This window comes from Trichinella spiralis, assembly GCF_000181795.1.
Source record: "Trichinella spiralis strain ISS 195 chromosome Unknown Scfld4, whole genome shotgun sequence".
Classification (NCBI taxonomy): domain Eukaryota; kingdom Metazoa; phylum Nematoda; class Enoplea; order Trichinellida; family Trichinellidae; genus Trichinella; species Trichinella spiralis.
In genome coordinates, this window is record NW_003526943.1 from 8813424 (window position 1) to 8837877 (window position 24454).

General features: G+C 30.3%; 8 protein-coding genes across 8 annotated transcripts; 3 read left to right on the plus strand and 5 right to left on the minus strand.

Moving 5' to 3' along the window:
• Window positions 1-152: 152 nt before the first annotated feature.
• Tsp_02088 (splicing factor, arginine/serine-rich 1) lies at window positions 153-2251 on the minus strand. Its single transcript, XM_003377902.1, has 6 exons — window positions 2079-2251; window positions 1505-1689; window positions 1282-1454; window positions 991-1032; window positions 496-512; window positions 153-465 (listed from the first exon to the last, which is right to left on the minus strand). The coding sequence occupies exons 1-6, from the start codon at window positions 2249-2251 to the stop codon at window positions 153-155; spliced, it is 903 nt and encodes a 300-aa protein (XP_003377950.1).
• Window positions 2252-5676: 3425 nt separating this feature from the next.
• Tsp_02087 (conserved hypothetical protein) lies at window positions 5677-7019 on the plus strand. Its single transcript, XM_003377903.1, has 4 exons — window positions 5677-5915; window positions 6188-6294; window positions 6735-6838; window positions 6900-7019. Exons 1-4 carry the CDS (start codon window positions 5677-5679, stop codon window positions 7017-7019), a joined length of 570 nt encoding a protein of 189 aa, XP_003377951.1.
• A 511-nt stretch (window positions 7020-7530) lies between these two features.
• On the minus strand, window positions 7531-9720 carry Tsp_02086 (conserved hypothetical protein). Its single transcript, XM_003377904.1, has 6 exons — window positions 8985-9720; window positions 8803-8880; window positions 8521-8672; window positions 8409-8461; window positions 8025-8218; window positions 7531-7799 (listed from the first exon to the last, which is right to left on the minus strand). The coding sequence occupies exons 1-6, from the start codon at window positions 9718-9720 to the stop codon at window positions 7531-7533; spliced, it is 1482 nt and encodes a 493-aa protein (XP_003377952.1).
• A 1172-nt stretch (window positions 9721-10892) lies between these two features.
• On the minus strand, window positions 10893-11413 carry Tsp_02085 (FMRFamide-related peptide). The gene is made up of 3 exons (XM_003377905.1): window positions 11209-11413; window positions 10993-11040; window positions 10893-10936 (listed from the first exon to the last, which is right to left on the minus strand). The coding sequence occupies exons 1-3, from the start codon at window positions 11411-11413 to the stop codon at window positions 10893-10895; spliced, it is 297 nt and encodes a 98-aa protein (XP_003377953.1).
• A 21-nt stretch (window positions 11414-11434) lies between these two features.
• Window positions 11435-13811, minus strand: Tsp_02084 (hypothetical protein). Its single transcript, XM_003377906.1, has 7 exons — window positions 13661-13811; window positions 13411-13421; window positions 13248-13322; window positions 13182-13224; window positions 12852-13001; window positions 11976-12097; window positions 11435-11440 (listed from the first exon to the last, which is right to left on the minus strand). The coding sequence occupies exons 1-7, from the start codon at window positions 13809-13811 to the stop codon at window positions 11435-11437; spliced, it is 558 nt and encodes a 185-aa protein (XP_003377954.1).
• Window positions 13812-17457: 3646 nt separating this feature from the next.
• Tsp_02083 (hypothetical protein) lies at window positions 17458-21571 on the minus strand. Its single transcript, XM_003377907.1, has 15 exons — window positions 21480-21571; window positions 21331-21355; window positions 19933-20097; window positions 19785-19878; window positions 19567-19646; window positions 19266-19415; window positions 19060-19197; window positions 18880-19002; window positions 18446-18527; window positions 18231-18370; window positions 18050-18171; window positions 17839-17959; window positions 17741-17780; window positions 17600-17684; window positions 17458-17524 (listed from the first exon to the last, which is right to left on the minus strand). Exons 1-15 carry the CDS (start codon window positions 21569-21571, stop codon window positions 17458-17460), a joined length of 1524 nt encoding a protein of 507 aa, XP_003377955.1.
• A 438-nt stretch (window positions 21572-22009) lies between these two features.
• Tsp_02082 (conserved hypothetical protein) lies at window positions 22010-22664 on the plus strand. Its single transcript, XM_003377908.1, has 2 exons — window positions 22010-22158; window positions 22454-22664. Exons 1-2 carry the CDS (start codon window positions 22010-22012, stop codon window positions 22662-22664), a joined length of 360 nt encoding a protein of 119 aa, XP_003377956.1.
• Window positions 22665-23036: 372 nt separating this feature from the next.
• Tsp_02081 (hypothetical protein) lies at window positions 23037-23924 on the plus strand. Its single transcript, XM_003377909.1, has one exon. It carries the CDS (start codon window positions 23037-23039, stop codon window positions 23922-23924), a length of 888 nt encoding a protein of 295 aa, XP_003377957.1.
• Window positions 23925-24454: the final 530 nt, after the last annotated feature.

The window sequence follows — 24454 nt, forward strand, 5'->3', positions numbered from 1 at the left end:
GTTCCAAAAATAAAATGAAATAAATAAACAAACAAACAAACAAACATAAAGACTAAAAGAAAAAAAAAGACTATAAGCAGAAGAGATAAAAGATAGATAACGAGCTGTTGTTGGGGAAGCGGTGAAAAATTTACATTCGGCTCATTGCTTCATCAAATACGGTGCCGCTTGAAGTGTTGTATCTCTGTCTCGGTGGTTATGTATGTCTGGGTTTGTCGTCCTGGTGATTCAGGGCGAACGCGACCGACTGCATGAAACCACACCCCTTCCATTTTCATTGTCAACAGAAGTTGTTGCTGTTGGATTTGAATTTCCGCTGCCGCTGCTATTCGTGCCGGTTCCACGGCGGCGCAAAGGAGACGCACGATCTGATGGCGAATTGCTGCGGGACCGACTACGGCTGCGACTTCGACTATTTTCTTCACTTGTATCCACTGCACTGACGTGAATGTAAGAAACTTCACCCTAAATTTGCAAAAACAAAAAAAAAACTACTTATTCATTTTCAACAACTAAAATATATTAAAATTTATTTTATTCCACGCTTATGTCAAAAAAAAGATTTCAACACTGCAATTATGCAAAATCCAACTACTTCAAATGAATAACTGTTGTTTGAAATTCATTTGATCATTTGACACTTTTATCAACAAACTATTCTTATTCAACCTGCTTGTTTGCTAACTTTTTACAATTCATCGTCAAAGGCTACTAATTTCCATAAGTTGCATCAACAGAATCTACAAAATTACATGCAAACAAAATAAACATTTATTTAAACAACTGAAAATTACCAAACTGTTGCATTTTATTTATACAAAAACAAACACTAACACAATGTGTTCACATACAAAAAACAGGTCTTTGAAAATATACAAAAAAACCTATTTATAAGGTAAAACGTAAATAAAATAAAATTACAATAAAAATGTTACTTTACGTTTCCATCAATTTAGAATTTTTCTAATATATTTTGTTGATGAAATAAACTAGTTCTTGCATTTCATCTTTTATATTTACATTTACAGTATACTGAAAAAGAAAAATCAATTCATTCGGATTGTACTCTTTTGTTTCAATTAAAAATAATTTAATACATACTATTTCATTCATTCTGTTTTATTAAGTTTACTGTAAAACTTTGTTATAACTCTATTATAATATCATACTTAATTAATTACTATAATAATAATATTATTATTATTAACAATTCTATCTTTACACAAATATAAACCTAACGTTACAGTAATGTATTAAAACCTGAAACATTAAAATAATCACCTCATGAGAACGAAAGCGTGATTCATTCAAATTCGCCAAGGCATATTCCAAATCTTCCGCTCTCATGTATTCAACAACGCCATTTCCATTTTTATAAACATCGGAGAAACAGACGTCTCCCGCTTCCCGCATGTGATCTTTAAGGTCCTGCCAAGAACCAGATGCTGGCAGTCCTGAAACATAAAATATTAAGTTGGAAAACTGTTCAATTTTTTCATTTTACCGGAAATATAACATCTGAACCCAGTGTGCCGAGATGCATTAGTTCGGCAGCCATTGCGACCTGCCAACATTCGATTTCGTTGATTGTAACCTGGATGAACTCCAGAGCCACGTGGAAATTCCACGCGCAGTTTGTAACCATCTAATTCATAGCCATCCTTGTAGCGAACTGCATCCTCAGCGTCCCTAAAGTTCAATTTATAACAAACAGCCTAACTGAAGCCATAATTTAAATGTAAAATTTCAAATGTCAACCATCCTCACTCTGGCAAAACATTAATTTCCATCATTTTCAAAATAAACTTTTTCAAATCAATCAATCCTATTTAACATTTTACTCCAACTATTTTATCGTCTTGCACCAAAACGACTGTCATTCAGTTATCTAGTAAACGAATTGCTAGTTAGTCACAGTTACTGTAGAAACGTAAATAAACTTTACTGATAAAATCAACTGGGCATTTACAAACAAAAAATTGTACATAACAAAAGCATCTATTTTTCCTAAAATTTAATCATCATTAGAGCTTTTTAGGATTAAAAAATAAACAATAACAAGAGATCAGAATGCTAACCGAGCGTCTTCAAATTCTACAAATGCAAATGGTGGCCCCTTTCTGTTTTTTAAGTCGACGGCCACTACTTTGCCAAAACGTTCGAAGCAAGATTCAATGTCTCGACTTCGGATGTCTGGTGGCAGATTTCCCACGTAAATACGCGCGTCAGAGCGCCCATGATAAGATGACATCTTCAATATGACTACAACACTGATAGATATGCAACAACCAAGTTTCAACGCAGCTCTGATAAAATATACAGAACGGAAAAATTGATTAAAAGGTTATTTAGAAAACCGCGATGAAAGATTACTGTAATAGCTCAAAATAAGCACACAATATCAGCTTTATAAAGTGTAATATAAGTTAATAATTAGCGTGAAATTCAAAGCAGACAATTATATGTTATAATTCAACGCTTTCACATTTTATTTCATAATTTTAAAATAGAATACCGTACAAGACAAGGCTTCCAAAGCCAAAAAAACAAAATAAATTATTAGGTGATAAATAATAAAATTCATTTCATTGTTAATTTATAATTAATTCTTAAATAACTTCTTACTGCTGTTAATAAATATTCGTTCAACTATCAATATGAATCACAATAGAGAGTATACAGTATAGACTCAAGTTACAGTAGGTATTGAAAACCTGATAGCATGTTATATAAGTTTTCAAATAAAAATGTCTTTATAATTATGAATGTGTTTATAATTATTGATAATAATATAATAAAATGCGATTTATTAGGGGATCTAGTTTTTCCATATTAAAATAACAGCATACAGAGTACAGTATACTAGAAAATCAAGGTTTTTTTTAATTTAATAATACAGAAATCTTGCCTTTTTATTTACATTTGCAGTTTTCAGATGAAAATTGTAGAATAATTTAGGCAATTTCAAAGTAGTATCTTCTACATGAATTTTATGAATAAATTGAGTTGAATAACTTTAACAATAAAAATCGTAACAAAGAAAATAATCCGAAAGAACATTGTGCTCGAAGTTGTGTGTTTTGCCATAAATATTTTAATGCATCATCAAATTTGAAAATATGCTATGAAAATGAAAATTTTTTTTATTTTTAATATGCTAGTGCATGATTTCCAATTGTTATTTAATAATCTGTGTTAGGGTTAAATTTAAAGTTTTGCTTGCCTTTTATCTATTTTTCATTTCTCTAAATCTTTATTGTTTATTGATGGTTTTTAGTGTTTCACGCTTTGTCAATTATATAATGTAGCACTTTGATTTATGGCAACTTTTATTTGTGTTCTAAAGGGGCACACTTTTACTCGATTTTTCTAATCCAATATAACAATACCACACGCACAAGGTCAATCTTTATTTTTTGTCGTTGCTAATGTTAGTCTCGTTTACAAATGTTATAGGCTTTCAAAATTTTATACCAAAATATTAATTTCACGCCAGACGGAAGTGTTTTTTCTTAATGTTAGCATGTTGGTGAATTAAAAATGTGTATGATATGTATGAAATTATTTGTGAAATGTATGGTGGAAATTTTATTCAGAGTTTAAGAAATCGTTCTAGCTGAACTTTTGAGCTGCTAAAATTTGTTACAATTTTTTTGTCAAAGTGCTAACAAACAAACTGTGAATGTTGAAAAAAGCGCATGACTGCAGTTTCATATTTTCCACACGTAGGCTTGCTGCTTTGAAATCAAATAAAAGGTAACGTACAGCGGGAGAAACTTTGCTAATGAAGTAAAAAAACAAATTATAGATTGTTTTCAGTTGAACTTTAGTTGTTCTTCAACAAATTTGAAGTATATTCGAAAAACAGATTCACCATTATTAATAATGTAAATGGGCACCTTGATACGGTAGGTTTATTATCAAGAATTAAAAAAAATAACAATGACAATTCATTTTCATTCAGAAATAAATACACGCAAACGAAGATGAAATATTATAACGATGAATAATACTATATGCTAAAATAGCAATAGAAATGTGTTTGCCAAAATGAGCAAAATGTTTTTTTATTCACATCTGCTTGAATACTATGCTGTGTTGATTTTATTTCAAAAATGTTTAACAACTATATTTTAAAAAAATATCAATAACAAATTATCGGATATTGATGCAGTTTGCATGTTTAATAGTTTTAAAAATTTGAATTTCAATATTATCAGATTTTTAATATTAAACAAAAACTGTTCCTCTCTGCTTGAATATATTTATTTTTTATATGAAATTTTTGTGAAAATAAATTTCGAAAAAGCGACAAGTGGAAAACTTGTTCAATGCTATTCAGAGCAGTTGATGCAAATGTGAGATAATTGCAGCAAGTTGACGCACATGAAAAATGATTGCAGATGGGAAAAAAAATTTCTTTAACAAACCCCTTTTTGTTTTCTCTTGTCAGCATTTTCTCCTTTGCATTTTCACAATGCGCATCCTGTTCATTGTTGACACCGGCTGACGTGCTGTTCAACGTTTGAAAAGAAATTTAAATTTATCATCGTTTGACACCGCTTTGATCACAAGCATCACCAATTCTTAAAACTGATCACTGATCACAAATGTATCATATATTTGTTATCCAAGTGTGCTCTGACGTTGCACGTCAATTGATAACTTTCCATTATCTCGGATCAGTGTAAATTTTTGACAACATCTCTTTTGTTCATATGATTTATTGATAGCAATAGCAGATATTTCTCAGAATTTGAATTTTAGAATGCAAACATTTCCAAGTGATACATTAAAAATACAGAATCATATTTTCTTTTCCAACTTGCAACATTAGAACAAATTGTTAAAGAAAAATTTTTATCAAGAATAATAATACATCATATTGAAACATCTGGTTCACTGGATCTGTGCCATTAGAACACCAGAAAATGCCTGAAGGCAATTCGAACAAAATGTAATAAACGAGCATCATTCGTTTGAAATTCTCTACCGAATATTATCATCATCACAGCAAATAAAGTGGAATAGTTACTGCTATTCATGTCATCATTCTGCTTAATTGTACCACTACATTTCATCACTGTTCACTACATATATTTTTTTGAATGCTTCATCATTGTTTGAAAAGAGAATGTTGACTGTTAATTTTGAAATAAATTAAATTAACTGCAGTTCTGTTAATTAAGAAAAATATACAAATCTCTTTTGAAATGAAACAAACTACTGTTTTTAATATTTTTTAATGACAAAACAATTGTGCTGCTATTGCAATATTTAAATTTCAACTATACTTTGCAATAGATAATTTTTACATACAGTTTTTAGTTTAAAATATTTTTATTCTTATATTCTGATACTACATGGTGTATGCTAATATTGGAATATGAATTGCCAAGAAAATAATTTTATTCTTATCATACAAATTAATAATTGAATTTTTGAAGAAATAAAAATAACATGAATAAGAATAATAAAGAATTGGAAGTTGTAATAAAATTTCAAAATGAACTGTTAAAAATTTCTTTTCCATTTTACAGCCAGAAGTAGCCCACTGACCCAAAATGAGCAATTTGACTGTTGTGCGATTTCACCCAAATCATCATTTTCATCTTTTCTTCTTGTTTTCCTGCAGCGTTCAGGGTGTTCTCTTGATTTTTGGTCAGAAATTTAAAAATGAAAACGTTCAGTTTTGCAGAATTATTTTTGTTTATCAATATTTTAATAATTCATTTCGTCTCAGCAGCCAAAAAGGATCCTCTTGAAAAATTAAATTGGATTAAAGGGATATGGAGGGCTGAATATTCGGGCAAAGTTTTCTGGCCGACAATTCCAACAATGACTTTTGGAGAAGAACTAGTAATTCAAGATGCGCCGGTTTCGAAGGCGTCTGGAATTCGATTCTTTAATTTTTCGTAAGCTACCATATCTCGTTATCATATTCAATTATTACTTCCAATATTCAGTATTATTATTTCAACTGTAAACAGTTGGGCATAATTTGCTGACATATAACCCCAAAATGATAATCTCATATCATTTGATTTTAAAATTTTGACTTTTTTATGGAAATTATTAACAAGCACATTAACGAAACAAAAATTAATTAAATATTGGCTTTTAAATTAATGCGATATAAAAATGAATTTGCTTCTTTGTAAAATGAAATAGTTGTGATGCTTTTCAGTGCCAGAGCTTGGTCACATACCACAAGGGATCACTTGCACGATGAATGGGGATTTCTGACTGTAGATCCTACAGGAAAAGCTGTTCTTATGACAACAGGAAATAATGGTATTATTTTTTATTCAACAGTTTACTTTGTTCATTGCTGTTTTTTAAAAATTTCACTAAGCTTTTCAGAGTAATTGACTGTATGATCAATTTTGTTGCTTTCCACAACTGTGTATTATATCGTCAATTTAACATTTTGAAATTTATCATAACTAATCCACATGTAACACTGATCAATATTCTTATTGCACTGGATAGTCTGTATTGATATTCATACTGTACTACTTAGAATTTCTATTTTAGCATATTTAAAAAGGAGAACACGAGTAATTTATAATTTGAAAAGGGAATTATATTATTTTGTTTTAACTACTAGATTTTATCGGATGATATATACAAATTATTTATAATTACAATTCTTTTCCAAATTATAAATTAACTTACATTAAATCTTATGTATTTAGCATTTTAAAAAGAAACTAACTTTTGTTTCATTTCAGGCTTCAGTACATATGAAGAAGGATATTTTACTGATAAACAGCTAAATTTAGTATTAAAGGAAATTGGACGAGTTTCGTTTTCCAGAGATTTGCCAGTGAAAGAGGTTTATTTTACTTAAAAAAAGAAATACTTTAAATATTTCAATTATATTTTTACAGCTTGAGCGTACATTTACTTTGAAAAAACCGAAACAACTTGAACAAAGGCAACGCATGCGCACTGCAACGCATCCATCTCACGGTCTTCTTGATCATGCAATTGTTATTTATGAAAAAATTGAATAAGTATTTCAGTTGATTATTTGAAATTATTGAATTTGAATAACGATAATAATAAATATTTTGAAATTGTTTTTCATTATGAATTCATCATATTGTATTCATATGTCAAAAATGTGATGCATATTCACAATTTGTAGTACGGTAGTGGAAAATGAAAATGGTAAATTATTTATATTATTAAGAGAAAGTTCTTGTCTAGTAGAAGTGTACTTAATTAGGCTTTAAACAGCGATGTGTGGACTTATTTTATAACTTGAATAAATTCATATTTAAACAATAATTTATCTAACTTTTTAATCAACAGTTTTTTAATTGACCTCATAAGCAGTTTTTGATATTTAAAAATACTAATGCTCACAACTTTGCTGCAAAATTTGAAATTTATCATTATTATTTATTATTATTAAATTTTTTTATTGTTTTATTATTTTAAAAAAGAGAAAAAACAGTTCTGCATTATTATATAGTACATGTTTATTATTTTACAAATTGTACGAGGGTGGTGATGAAAAGATTAACCAAATATTTTAAATGCGCTTTCACTGTATTGGCAGTTGTCATAATTCACTGGTTGAACGAGATTAAAAGCACGAACAAGACCATTGATGAAGTTCTTTTCTTCTAACCATTTTAAGACTTCATCCTCATATTTTTCTTTGAAAACATCCGGATCACGCACAAGCACGGCAACAGGATAGCGGATCCAATTGGAAACAATTGCATAATCATATCCACGATTTCCAAGAGAATCTTCACTAACTGGACCAACTTTATATACCCAAACTAAGATAATAAAAGAACCATAAAAAGTGAATCAAATTGCGACCTTTTAATTTGTTTTTTTGTTACATTACACATATTAATAATCTGCATGCTTGAAGCAGATAGGCACTTTAATTTATTAATAAACATCAATACACTAGTACGTTTATAAATATAAATTAATCTGTTTGTTTTTTGCTCTTTTATATTTAATCAACTTACAAGGAAGGGGGTCAGATGATTCACTGGTGTGCATTTGAAGCATGCCTGGTTGACGACCTCCGCGAAATGCATAACCAATTGAATATCGAACTTGACCAAAATCAGAACCCTCTCGATAAATTTTCAATGCAGTAAAAGTGGCAGTTTTGCCATTTTCTGTCAAACCACCAACTATAACAATGCTAATTATCTTTCTATATTGTAAATGCAACGCAAATCTATCAAAAAAAACAATATTTTAAAAGTAAACTATTTAAAATTTTTTAGATATTCAGGAGCATCTAATATTTAATAATGTAATCCAAACTCCATTTCTTGAAGTGATAGAAAACAATTTAAACAGTTTAAGGAAATAATTTTTAAAAAGAAATTATTTTAGCTTTCATTAATCAGCCTTTTATTTTTTACTTACAATGATGAACTATGCAACGATCTTCTGTTGCTCTTGGACTGTTGATCCCCTATAAAAGTGATACTTTTGAAAAGAAGTTCAATATTTGTGTACTTTATTTCAACAAACCTCAAACCAACGTCCCATAAATTGAGCTAAATTTAAGTTGGGCATTTCTGGAACCAACGCGTCAGTAATATTGTCTGCCATATTTTGCAAAGCGTCAGGTTTTATTAGTGATGTTACGTTAGTTTTCTGCATAATTTTTTTTCCAATAGCAGCTGAAAAAGTAAGTTTTATAACATGATGGAATTAAGTTAGAAATTATTAGCAATATTTTATATAATTTCTTACAAATTAATCCCATCACGTCGACTTTCTGATTTGGAGAAGTTATTCCAGGGAAAATACTTGGAAGAGAGGGAAGTCCGGCCACTGGAGGTCCACGGGGTGCAACACCAGTAGGAAGTGCAGCTTGATCAAGTCCAGCTGAAGTAGTTGATTAGTAATTTTTTATATTGAAAGCCAAAACAAGACAAAATGATAAATAATTAATTTTCACTCACTGACGCTGGTGATTTTTTTCCCCAAACCTTTGAGAATTTCCAACAATCCTTTTTGTGACAGCGGATTGCTGCTGACGGCGGCCGCGGGGGAATTTTGGTCCTCTTTCAACAGAGGTATGTTTTTCAGCATTGGGTTGAGCACATCTCTGGTCAAGCCGACGACGTCGATCGAAGATTTGCCTGGTGCAGGTTGATTGGCGAACGCTTGAGAAACTCCGCTGCCGAATTGTTTGAGCGATTGCAGATCTTTTGGAAAAGCATTTTGGAAATCGGATAAAATTGGCATCCCCTTGGCAGCCAACTCTTGACCGGTTAATTTGAAGGCGTTCATACCGTCGGTGTGAAATAAATTCTGCGACTCTCGGAGCACACTACTCAATCCTGGGGCGGTGGCTATTTTCGGATCTCGTCTAGTATCTACCGTGTTCAGGGCCGGAAATTGTGGGGGTTCAATTTTCACCGACTGCTGCTGCTCTGTGGGCAGTTGCAGAATCGATGCTGAAGAATCTTCACTTTTGGCCATTTGTCCAGAAAATGGGTGACTGTCGAAAGAATCGATCGGCGCCTGTCGAAATATCGACTCCACTGGCACCAGCGGTGAAGGGGCGGTGGCTTGCGACGGGTTGGGCTTTCTGAAATTCACCTCACTCTGATATTGCAAAACTACCGGCTTTGATCGAATTCGAGTCATCAGAAGTTCCTCGTGATTGTTCGCCAATGAAATGCGAAAAATTAAAATACAAATCAACAGTCGATAAAGCATTGTAAGTACCATGGGATGACCGGCAGCAGCACTAGCAGCAACAACAATAACAACAACAACAAACGGCAAAGTCAGCGTTTTGTGACTTTCAGATCAGAGTGCGTTGAATTGGCGCCGACGATGCGCAGCTTCAAATCTCAGTTTTGTCAGTTCATTGACCATTTTATTGAATAGATAACTGAAGGTACAACAATACGGGTCACGTCTTTGGTCGTTGAACTGAACTAAAATTTACCATTACACTGCTTTCAGTGCAACTTCGTGAACCCACCGGTGACGGTTTGCTACATCACACACAAAGTGAATAAGCAGAAAATTAAAAAAAAACCACAATAAGACGGAGAAATATACCATCATAACCCCTCAAGAACAGGAAGCAGCACTGGGAGAAGAATTCAACCCTCCCACTTTTCTTTTTCAATTGTGGAATATATATTAAAAAAATATATATCAATTGTTAAATTACACTTTTTATTGAATATTATAATACATTTTTATTGTTTTTTTTAAATAAGCTAATAACTAACAATGGCACTTTTTTGAAAAAAGGCCTTTCATTTAAATTGCTAATTTGTTACTTGCTGCTGTTCGTTCAATTTTAAAATTTCATTTATAATCTTCAATAAAATTATTTTAATATTTCAATTCGATGAAATGCAACTTATTTTGTTGTAAAAATTTAAAAAATTTTACCTGCCAAAATAAAGTAGTCCAAGGTTGTGTTATTTTAATTTCAATTGTAATATACAGTTGCTCATTTGAAAACAAGTAATTTTTCATTTTGCAAATGAACTTTTCACGTTTAAAAGACCAATTTAAACGACTAATTATGCTTATCGTGTGTATTTATTTGTGATATTTCAAAAGTATTATTATTTCTGATAACAGGAAAAAAATTATTTGCAGTTATATTTTCAGGAACAATAATAATTTCTTGATGTATTTGCATTTTACCATAAGCAAATAATTTAAATGCAAACTTCATTAGTTTAATGCTAAATTTATTAAAACTAAAATTAATATAAAGTGAAAGTTATGAACAACATCATTGAAATTTTTTAGATTAAGAAATGTTCATTTCCAAAAAGGCAATGCTAAACAAATTTGTATAAAGAAACAAACACAGCTTAGAAATTTATTGCAACTTTGAAAAGCTAAATCACACTACGATGTTAACCGAAACGTACAAATTCATTTTTTCGCTTTATCTTCTCCTCTAAAATAAATGCAATTAACTTTTGATAAAATTATCATATGCCAGTTTATACTTACCATCCAAGTTCATATTTCTACCAAATCTTACAAACAATGCTTTACCACCTAAAAACAGATTTACTTTTATAATTAAAATTTTGAAAAAATCCAGTAAAATAATTAATTATTCGACTTTCAATTTCATCGTATGATTTATCAATTTATTACTGTTTAAACTTTTTTAATCATCAAAAAATTATATTGAATTAGTGAAACTGAATTTGTTAATTTCACCTTTATCTGTTGCTTTCTTAATAAATGATGGACTTCGTTGAATGACTGGACTGACATTTTGACAAAGTTCAGAATCCGAGCCATAAAGCATTACGCAAGCCTCATAAAGTGACGCAGCTTCTGTATTTTCCATATATTGACCCAGTGAAAAATTGATCAGCAAAGCAATGCAAAGTTGGACAGCGAAATAGTTGTACATATGCATAGTGCAGATTTACTTGTTCAATTAAATCTAAATTCAGATATAATTATTTTAAAATAATATTACACATCAGTATATGAAATATTCTTTTTTATAAATTCAGCTTTAAAATATATGAGTGCAGGATACTGAACAGACAAGTAGTTTTCACATTTCTCAAACATAACACTACAAATTATTGTAATTCTTCTTTATAAAATTTTCTCTAGTTATAAGTCCAAAAACATTTTCAGATTTCCAGTTAAAAGTGTAGAGTTTATAAATGTTATCAAATGTAAATATTAAAATAAGATCTCAGAGATAAAGCACTACTAAATAAAGAAATATATAATTAATGTTGAACTAGGCTTGATTTATAGTTAAAACTGCAATAATCTTTATTCTACACTTTATTTATTGCAATTCATTCTTTTAATTATTACTCAAAATTCGCTTACAAATGTTTTTTAGTACTTACAATTTATCACATATTTTATAAGTGTAATTATCCTCTACTATTTTTTTCATTAAATATCAAATTTACATGACAATATTCACTGAATGTTAAACAAGATAAATTACTAACCACTCTTACGTCATCCAAGTCAGAGAACTTTTCAGCTAATAAATAATCTACGAACGTTAATATTATATAACAGTTATTTGTAATTTGTAAGGAACGTGATGGGCTATCCGAACGCTTTGTAACTAATAATTTAAGCAATTACGTAAATGACAGTTTAAAGAAAAAATCGATTGTTATTATAAAAGGCCACTTTCTTCAGAAATCAAAGAAATATTATTCATCTTGTTATTATCATTATTCATTCAAATTATGTATATGTGTATCAAATCTAAGCCTGAGTTGTAAAGTCTGAAGAGGAAACTGAACCATTATTCAATATGGTGTCCAATATGTATTATTTATTCTTCACCGCTTGTTTTACCAAAGTTGAAGTGCCATTTTTGAGAGTAGCTAATGCAGCAGAAGATATATTGTTCCAAAATATATGGACGAAGAAAAAAGCACTACGAATATGCATTAGTAAAAATAATTAAGATGAGAAGGCAACGTTTGTCGGCAATAATGCTTTTCATATTACACGAAATATTAAATGACAACTGCGTCTGCTTACATAAATTCAAAACTAAATATCATCACATTTTAAAGTTGAAAATTTTGTTCTTTTTTTGGCGTAGGCGTTGAAGAAATTATCCGCATCATAAAATTACAAACTACATATTACGCTTGGATAGCATTAAAATTATCTTGAGCATTGATTCATCTATTGAACAATTAATTCAGCTATACAAAAGGAGAAATAAAGTAATCATGGTGTTAAATGTAATTTTATTTTTTAAATTAAGCAAAAAAATTAAAGTTGGTTCTTAAAGTGTACATCACCTTCCTGGAAATGTAAATTATGCACTGGCTGTAATAATCATTAAATTACGCCTACACCTGCCGGTGAAATACTACTCTTGTAGACATTATCTGTTAATAATAACGTTGGCAAAGATTTTATTCCCTGACTTTCTGATCTAAAATCGAACTTCACGGATACTCCTCCCCATGACGCTAAATTTAACGCTGAACTGACCCTGGGGTTTGCTTTAATTCAAAGCAGATTGTGCCTAATTAAACTTTGCTTAATAAGTAAATTAGTAAAATTGCAAAATCAAAAGCCATACAATTCAATAAACGCTAATGTATACTCCTTTGTAAAATCACAAATTTCAAAGACGAATTATTACATTATTCTAATTATTTACTTGGAACAAATATATTTACTTGAACGAGTGTTTTCTTTGAATATTTGAAGTAAATTGCTAAACTGAAAGAAACAAAAGCAAAAACCAGAGATGTTCTAAGGAAAGTGAAATCGAAATTCGTGAAAATCTTAAAAAGTGTTTCTAAAGATTCCAAAAATTCCTTCAATAAAATAAAATAAAATAATTTGCTTTAAAAACTAAAATAATGAAAGAGATTACATTTAAATTATTTAGCATTGCAAAATTACTTGATATTTTTCTGAAAAATATAAAATATTACACTAAAATTGCATACTAAAGACTGCAAGATGTTGGTAAAAAATAGACTGATAAATGCAAAATATAAAATATTTTTTCTCAACAGATAAAGAAAATTCTTTTTGCAAATTTACAAAAGAATGCTAAAAGAAAAAATACAATAATTTATTGATGAATTTCTTATGATGATAGATTTTATTAAAATGTTCTCATATTACAAGTTGATGTAAAATATCATACCGAAATATGAAGCAATGGAATTGGTTGAAGTGCTATGGAGAGAATAAGCAGCTGGAAAAAGAAAAGCAACTAAGAAGAAAGAGGAGATGATTTTCGTGTCAACTTTTCGGTACGAAAAAAAGCGTGAACAAAATTCATCGGCTGCACTCATCCATAAAATATACTTCTTATAATTGAATAAAGAAAACGATTAGCACGTTATAGAGTTTGAGTGATTGACAAGTGGGATACATCCGGGAGGGCCGCTTATTTAATTGTCGACATTTATTTCACTGGATCTTGTAGAATGTCTCTCTTTGTCCTTTGCTTGAGCGGATGTATAAAAATTGAATTTACTACAGCCACATTAAGGAAATTCTAATAAGTTTTTTATTACTTTGAACACGGCTTAATTTTCGCATATTCAGCGTTATTACGCATTTTCAAACCATCTCACACAAAGCAGAAAAGTAGTAAAAATATTGTCTTCTGAAAAGTGATTACCGAATTGAATAACGGGGGAGTATTTGGAACCAAAATATACGTCCCCTCCCGCGAAATGTTTTCAAATAAAATTTCTAAAATGAAAAATTTTATTATAACTACATATCATCAATATTTCCTTTGACGCAGATTCTGCCTTTTGTCAATTTTTGAGAATTCTTCACTGACACCCTCCCTCATTGGAAATTGTCATCTTTTCTACAAGTAGTACGAAGAAAGAAAGAAAAGAAAACTATATGCATATATCTACTCAAAATAATGGAAAATATCTAAAATATGAAAAAGTATAATTTAACAAACTTCTCTCGAACAAAACTTGACGTTAAGGCTTTTCTAAATTCGAAAAAGATATTTTTGTCCTAAATGCATCAGCACTGAGAGAGATACAAAATTGCAAACTGATCATTGAAATGTTGCATTTGCAAATAAGTGTTAAAGTGCTTAATAAATTATCAAAATACGACATCAAGGTTTTAAAGCTGTTACATTTACATTCTTCATCATTAAGCAAAAGTTTGCATTTAAGTGGAAAGCAGTTGAAAAGGATACATAACGTCAATTTTAGCTTAAATATGCTTCATCTTTATGTAATAAATGTAGATGCAAAAGAAAATTATATAAAAAACATTAACAACGTGATCAATAAAGGGGGGGGGGCATTCCGCTTAATGAAATCAACAGCTCAATATCATTTCAATTCTGATATTTAATTATAAATATTATACTGACAAGATTTGTATAACAATACAAAACAAAGCGTTACTTTTTGCAAGCATTTAAAATAAAAATATATAATTAATACAGGCCATTATTTGAGACATGTTCTTAATGATTGATGAATTGAAAAATATGAAAAACGAAGTAAAATTCACACCATTTGATAATTGATAATGAAGTAAATTTTTAGTAGCTTTTAGACTACAAAAATAAAAAAATGATAAAATATTACAAAAGTTTTGAAATTTTACTTATGCGTGTAAATGTGATTATATTTGGCAAACATATCAGACTTGAAAAGATGAATATGCATTTTAAAGAATTTTGAACGTTCTTTAAACAGTTTTGCAACAAATTTCAGTGCTTTTATTATGACTTCAAAGCATTAAAATTATTTTAGTATTACTTCCTAATGTACTTATGCATAATGTTGAAAATGTTTTATTGTAGTTACATTACATATATTTAATATTTATATGCAAGCTTATTTATCATTGATTTCTTTAACTGTTTAAATAGCTATAAATTTCTGGAACATTTTTTTATAGAATTATTTTATTGATAAAAATACTTTTAAAAAATCCTACAAATCAGTTGTTGAAATGAATGTATTAATTTAGGCAAAAAAATTAATTCATGCTTTTCAAAGCGTGCTCATAATTTTACTTCTTATACTCCATAAGCGATAATTTGCCGTATTTGATTTTTTTGTTTTTTTTTACTTCACTTACTGTAAAAAATATTTCATCATCTTAACATTGAAATATGCAGTCCATTAAGCAGATTTCATTTGTTCAATTGTAACAATTTTGCAATGCATAATTCACCCAATATTGCAAAAGAAAAACTGTTGGTAAAAATCTACCAGTGAAAAGCATTAAAAAAGATTAGAACTATTTATCATGCTTGTAGCAAATATTAAATTAAACACTGAGCAAAATGAACATCTCATCATTTTTTCTTGCCATCGCGAATAAAGAACATGTGTAAAAAATGCATTATAATGAAATATCAATTTTTTAAATTAAAGCTAATTAAATCAAACTGCTACAAAATATATTTTAAAAATAGTGAATGCATTTAACTATTTTTTGACTAAAAAATTCACATCGAGGTGATGTCAATATTTCATGAAAATGATCTCATCTAATCTAATCTAACAATCTAATACGAAACACTTATACAAGTACTGAGAAAGTACAAATTACAAGCATATTTTATGATAAAGAACGCATTTGATTTCGGAAAGTAGTAATGTTGCATATTATAATGCTTAAAATGTTAAATAAATAAAACAGTACTTTAAAAAATTCGTTTTTTTCATTATTTAATTGATCAAATAAAATTGGATAAACTGAACATACAGTACAGCACTATAGCAAACTTTCAGCACATTGAATTTCATTAATTACAACTACAAGAAATGAATGATTCATTAGACTTATTTTTTTTCAAATAATATAAATATAATTGTATCAAAACTGACAAAATGTTAAATTATGCTTTATATTGTTGAAATTCATAGTGAAAATAAAACAGTTACATTTACAAGTGTAACTTTACAGAATATTCAACTGTTTAATGTAAAATTGCTCAATAATATTATATCTTTTTAAAAAATAGCTCAATGTTTATTTTTAAATAAAACTTTTTATAAAATGTCAAAACAAATAAAACATTGGAATGCAATTCATAAAGTTTATTTGCATTTTATTAACATAAATTTTTTTAACATCAGCCATCATAATTACACTTGAATATAAAGCAATATGCAAATAAAATGAAATTTAAATGTAGAAAAAAAAGTAAAAATAAAAATTGCCTTACGTGAAATTATAAATATTTGAATGTATGTGAAGCTGATAAAGGTATACAAAATTGGATTTTTTCCTTCTATGATAGACAGATTTAAACTACAGTGCAATGACGACAGATGGTCGGTGTAGTAGTTGAACAGTATTGACTATTTTGAATGCACTAAGAGAGGCTATAATTTCTCAAATGAAGCAATTGCATTTCTTATCGTTTTTAAAGTAAATCACTTAGTTGACGTTTAAATAAAAGCCAGCCTCGTAAATGTACATCAGTAAATAGCTCCGTTACCGAAGCAACGCTTTCATTTATTCTGCTTCATTTTCCCATTCACATTCAGCAAAGCATTGGCATTTTGTAAAACTTAAGTGTTGCTATGAATAAAACTGCCATGTATAATATATACACGACAATTTCCACTGTGTAGATTACATCTCTATTGTTTAAATTGCACATTAAAAACTTATCTTCATTGACAATATATATATATATATATTTATACAATCATTATTAATATTGACTTATTTATTTAAAAAATTAAAATACTTTCAAAAAATATCCTTTCATGTTGATGCTATGTTTAAAAAAAGAACATCGCAAGCAATGATGCACTGTACAACGATGGAAATAATACCTGATGACAAATTGGAAATTATTGCTTCTCATTTTGAGTGAAAATAATGAACAAAAAATACATTTAATAATATTTAAATTATTGCATATTTGTGCTTGAAAAAAATGAACAATAGAAATTTTACAACAAAAAAACAGATCGATTCATGATTTCAATGTGTCCATTGGGCGTGCTGTGTTGAATCAGGCAATGAAGAAAGAAAAGGCACATCAACAACACTAAAAAAATAATTAAAAAAAAACAAGATTCATTAGAATGCTTTCAAAAAATGAGCATTCAAATGATTTGCTTACTTTGCAATATAATCGCCACAGAATGGACAACTTTCCGATTCATAATTAATATTTTCAATTACATTTTCGGCGCATACTGAGGATCCTTTGAAAATAAAACAAAAATCACACGTATATATATAGTAATTAAAACAAAATTACTCATATTTTTTCTGGACATACATGACCGCAAATAGTTAATCTAAATTCATATATTATAAATAATAATAATAATAGCTATTTTTTCAATATCACAAAACTTCTTTTTCAAAGCAAGTAGAATGAAATTCATGCAGACATGGGAAGATCAGCAGCTGATCTGACTGAGAAGATCTTGAGCCACATGAAGAACACATTGTGCTTGGTTTTACAATGTTATAACTGAAGAACAAAAAAATTATTAATATTAATAGTAATAATAATAATAATAACTTTTATTGATAAAGTAATGAAAATTGATACAAAACAAACCCTTTGCTTTGTACTTCCAACTGCTGTTTAATAGCAAGAGAAACTTCTTGAATTTCTTCTTGGGTTTTCTGAATATCATCAACTTTACGTGCAACTCTTGTAAGATAATTCAACAATTTGTCCTAGAAAATCATTCAAAATTTATAATTAACAAATTGCATAAGAAAACAACAATTTAAACTTTAGCATCTTCACTAATGGTAGATTCTGGAAACTGAGATACAAGTTCCTGCAGGTTCGCCGCGGTGCCTTCTTCAGTATCGCTGAACAATGATGACGCAGAAGATGCAGTTTGAGATTGCGGAATGTAACCGGATATTTCTTCAATAAGAGGTACACATATGTATATATATATCTATTCTACAGATATACATTAAAAAAAACAAAATAACTTACCTAACTGTTGTCGAAAAAGAGTCAATCCTTGACCATCACGATCGAATAAAGTTGGTTCATTTTCAAAGGCAGGAAACAATTCCTGAAATAAAGTTATTAAAAGAAATTGATCAGCATTTGCACCGATTTCTCAATGTAACCATAAATAAATTTCAATTATCCCATTAACAATGACATTTGCAATTTTCTCCAATACATCCTTTCTCCCTCTCCCTCTCATTTATTCACTTCGAAAACAAATTAACATTTCAGCATTTCCATTTTCTCATTTAATATTAATATTTTAAATAACCTCATCAAATTGAACCAAAATTACCCAATCTCTGTTAGAACAGTTTTAAAACGAATATAGACTAGAAAAAAAACATCAATAATGTGTGCTGTATTGAAATGATGAAGTATAATGAAATGAGTAATTCGTCTTTCTTTTTTACTTGACTTTTAGATTTATCGTAATAAATTTGCCACTCTTTCAAAGCGTCAACCATATGCGGACCGGCAAAGTCACCAACAAGCATCAACGCTTGGTCAATATCGAAGCAAGGATTGTGAAAAATCTAAGCACAAAATAAAAATCAACACAAAAAATATTAATTACCCAAAATTATCTTAACCTCCAAAAAAGGCTTTAAATCAGCTTCACTTTTACCGGCAAAGCGAGCAAAGACGGAAAAAATATAATTTTGGACAAATTTATTTTTCACCACCATGCGATTCTCTTTCGACGCCACGTAACCAATAATTCGCAATATCTTCATAATGCAAATAAAAGTTAAATCAAGTTATACTCGACAAATATTTATGCTCTTTATTCTATTACATCTTTTTCATGTAGCTGGAGACGATACAACGGTGGCAGTAAGTCGACGGAACCCAACGAACCAAAAAGCAATTCCAATTTTGATGAAGGCAAATAAGCAATGGAATCAATCAAATAAATAAAATATGACAAATATACATTCGGATTTTTCTACAATAATAAATATATTTTACTACTATTGTATATATCATATTAGCAATAAATTTGAGATGCATGAAAATTTTAATTTACAAAAAAAAGCTTCATGTTTTATCAATCAAACTAACTAACTCTATGCACAACGTAACCGAAGTAATCTTACCGGTGCTGCGCTGATCATCGAGTCCAACGCTTCTTCGTAACGTTTATGCTGAATTTGCAAAGGAACTAATTCCACATAATCTACACAATAATTAATAATAAATATATTATAAAATCAACATAAATAAAATCGACTGTATGTTTTAAAAAAACTATAAAATGTTGAACAACGCGTAGTTTTTGAAATTTTCAATTCCTAGATCAATTCGAGAAAATTACTTTTCAAAAGTTGTAAACAGCCCATCAAATTTTCCACTTCACCATAACTACTCATCATTTCAATGAATATTTTTGGATGAGCTAGGATAACATCCTTAATATAACAATAAATGATCAATAAATTATTATCCAATAAATAATTTCATACTTTCACTTCATCCAACGCACAAAGGGGTTGTCTTTCTACAGTTGAATTTGAATTCTCTTCGTCGCCAGAAATTCTATACCATGTGAAGGATAAGTTCAAACGACGCAATTCTGACAAGTGAATTTGCATCAACCAAGTAACTATTAAAGTTCTCCAAATTTCATCCTACGTAATATTTTATTTTGATAAATTTTTTAAACTGACAAAAAGCCGCTTAAACTACGCACTTTTCTGTTCAATTCTTTCAGTTTTTCCAACAAAAAAGATTTCAGTTCATTTGTCTTTTGATTATGAAGCAATTTTAACACCGTCACTTCAAAATTCGAAACCATACCTTAAACAGTACATAAATCATTCATTTACCCATGTTTAAACAAACATAAACTAGTAATAAAAATGAATAAATTATAAATGTAGCTTAGAAAATAATACTGATCACATTCAGAAATGGAAATTAACATGCACGTTACTGAAAAGTCTGCATTTTAAAGGCATATTTTGGGTAAGAACAAAAATATTTATGAGTGATACGTGCAAAATACGTTAACAACGCATCCTGTTTCTTCTCAACAAATATGTTTTAAATAACACATTATAAAACAAAATGAAGATAATTTGACTGTATAATAAATACTTCTTTAATCAAATAACTACACTAACATTACGTTAAACTTGTTAAAAACAACATCATGTTTCTTTTTTACTTTTATTTTTTTCAAACCAAAATCACAATTTTGAAAGATAAAATATAATAGAATATGCAAATTAAAAAAAGCATCTGCAATGTTTCAAGAAAAATTCAAGATATGTACAGTAATAAATTAAAAGCAGGTACCATATACATATGGTAGTTAAAATTGCTAATACGGTTAACAGATAGATCAAAATTTCAATGTATTTATTGAATGAAAAAGCAAATATATTGTGAAAGTTTAATATCATTGTACATTTTTAAGTTGGCTGTTTTAATGTACAATGTTGTCAAACTTTGATTTTACTTTTTAGTTTCATTTTAGAAAAGAAATTATCATAACAGTTCGAAATAGACGAATTAGTTTGAACTTTTCATATTTTAAAACTGCAAAAAGCTTCAATCTCAAATTGTTTGTGAGTAGTTTTCACCTGTGCTTCATTTAGTTTTGGAAATAGCTCCATTTTGCGTGATATATGAATTTTTAAAGCAGTACTTTTTTACAGAATAATTTAAGTTCAGAAATCATTTTAATATTTTTTAACATTCACTTTTCATAATAAGTGGTTTCGTGGTTATTATTTAATAAATGTAATATTAAATAAGCGTCTCTCATTCATGTTACTCTTAAAGTGATTAGTTTGACTTGTACATTTGTATGATATTTTTGCAAAATCGTTAGTTTTTATGAAAGCCGATTAATTTACCTTGCACGCCAAAAGAGAACTAAATCTAAAGATTGTATTGAATTTTTAAAATGAAAAGAAAATATTCTGAATATAAATAAATCGTGATTCATTTTTAATAATTGTAAAATGCAAAAAATAGCAAATGTTCAATAATGACGAAGTGAAACATCCAGGCTAAATGATCAAGCCGGCTTTGGTGTACATTTACACCGTTGGGCAGGTGAAAAGAGACGATCGATTTCTGACTGACCGATATCATATTTCACAATGTGAAAAAAAATATATATAAAGCACAAAGCAGAACTGAAACAGGTGTTCCATAGAAACGACCATTAAGCTCATATAGCTGAAACAGATGCATGGGTTGTTGCTGATCCTGTTTTACATTTCAATTGAACAAATAGCCAGGTAAAATGAACTTTAATTGAAAGCAACGTATAAATCCATTTAAAATGCAAATTAGCTAGATAAATTATTAAACGAGTAAACACAATTTTTGCACGGTTGAATGAATGTTATTTTTGTTTCTGCATTAACGCAGGCACATATTGTGCTTAGAGGATGGGATGTTGGAAAAAAAAGAATGAATGCCAACTTTTGCGTAATTCGTTAAGTCAGCGAATTATTAATAAAATGAAAGAGATGTTTTTCAAGTGGTGATTTGTCGCTCAGGTCAACTGATTAATCAATTGGATGAATGAATTGCTCATTAGCTTCTTTGAATGGTTGCCTACCGCGCAGCATCCATTTCAAGCTAGCCAAAGCTGACGCACCTGCTTCGCAACGACCACGCGGATTGATTTTTTTAAAATATCCCTATCAACTTGCAATAAAATATTCGATGCGGTGATTTATTTGCACACATTTGGTGGTATTTATTAATTTTCATAATTCATTTATTTGTCCATGTTCACGCGATGCTTTTATTTTTATTTTTGAAAACATTTACAAGAAATTGTCAATGGATCAGTTGGATAAAGAAGGAAAAATTAATTGTTCAACGTTGAAAAGGAGAAAAGTTAAATGATTTTTTCTGTCAAGCAATTTTTGCTGTTCAATTTAAACAAAAATCAATTCTGAACAATAAATGGGAAAAAAAGAGCAATTTGGTTTTTTGTTTCATAAATGATAACAAATGCAGTGGATATTTTTTTGCAATCGAATTGAATATCTTAGGGGCAAATTTTTCTCGCCTTGATGCGTCGTATATGGGCATTGATTTTGTTGGCCGTCTGTTGGAGCAGGCCGGCAGTCCGTGGAGAGTTAGCTGTGGAAAGCGAAAGAAGCCGGCTAATCTAGCGCCATCGGCCCGGGATGATGATTGGATCAGCGAAATTGAATCGATTGATTGAACAAAGCCTGAATGGCGGGCAGAGAGTAGTGGGCCAGAGTTGTCGCAGTGAAAAATACATGGAACCAAGGCCGCGTGTTGTTTCCACCAGACGTTGTGAACATGCGTGAACAACGGCTCCAGTCACTCTTGACCGCACGCTATTGATTCTACGAACAACTCACACCGCTACTAGCCACAACATCAACAACAACAACAACAACAACAGCAGCAGCAGCGGCAGCAATTGCTGCAGCCGAACTTGTTTGTATGTATGCATATATTATACGTGTATGCATGTATAATTGTGCTGGATGTTTTATAAATTTGGACGAATTTTAAAAATATTATTTCAATAGTTTTAAATTTTAGATTAAATTATTTACAAGAGAAGATGAATATGCGTTGTTTCGTTCAAAGTTGTCGTCTACTTTTGGCACTGCTGAGTTGCAGTGTTGTTGGTTCGGCAGCCGTGCCGTTGTCGCAACGTTCTTACGAAATTCGCCTGCTAAATTCCCACGGTCCGTGCGATTTCATCGGTCTGATCCGGTGCTTCGTCTCGGCATTGGACGACTGGGCCTGGTCGTTGTGGAACATCAAAGATAATATCGCCATGGTGGGCGGGGAAGCTTGTCAAAATCACAGGTCGTTGGGAAATTGTGTTTTCTACGAAGGTTGTTCGAGGATGGAAATTCTCGAAGCTAGCAGTTTGGTGTCGGATTTGTTGGCCCATCAGAAAGGAGCCGGCTCATTTTTGAAAAGCTACTTCTTGGCAGATTTTTCCTGCAGCGAAGAGGGTCAGGTGATTGTGAACAGTCATCGCAACTGCTTGTTGAAGCAGCATATTGGAGATCAAGCGATCGAAGCGTCGACATTTGTCGAACAACAACTGGAAAAAATGGCCCAAAATAATACCGAAGATACCTTCAAGCAGTGCGAATTGCTGAAAGAACGCGCCCAGCTGATGTACCGCATCGGTGAAGACGAATGCCCACCGGCTGGAGGCTTATTGATGTGCAGGTCGTTGATTGACAGTTTCATTTACATGTATCCGAACAAATTTGAATTCTGCGACGTCACTTGTGCCGTGCCTACGTCTACATCACTGCCAAGCTATTTGGACGAACTGCCTTCTGTGGACAGGGGAAATGACGAAAGTGTCACTTTTATTCACGGAGAAGAGATGGAATTGAATCACAAACCGAATCACGCTGCCACATTGCACATTACTCCCCTGCTTGGTGCCACTCTGTGTTTATTGTTCATAATTATTCAACTTTAACAATGCACATGTCTCATCAGCATCATCATCATTATTATTTACGTGAATAATTTCCTTCTTTTACTTTGTCATATGGTTTATTTATTTATTTTATGCTCAGTTTTAAAATAATATTATCCTTTTTGTGCTGTTGGTGCAATGAGCTTCTCCTGTGTCTGTTCCACTTTTGGCACATGTCCATGAAGCTAATTTCAATCGATCTTGGAGGTTCGGCTAGTTTCATCCCAACTCGGCTCCATTGTCAATAATTTTGCTGCATCGATTATTGTTGGCATTTTAAAGTAGACGACGATGACCGCTTGCAGAGCTTTTGGTCAACTTTGCCGCCAAGGAAAGTGATTTCACAATTGACAAAGTGAATTAGCAAACTGGACGAGCACTTTCTTCAATCAATGCTTCACAATTCGCCGGCGATTATGCCGCAAAATAAATAATATTCTTCTTCTTCTTCTGCTTGCTGCTGCTGCTGCCGCTTGATGTTCACTTTAATCATATATTCGGATGCTAATTATTACATCTACAATAACAAC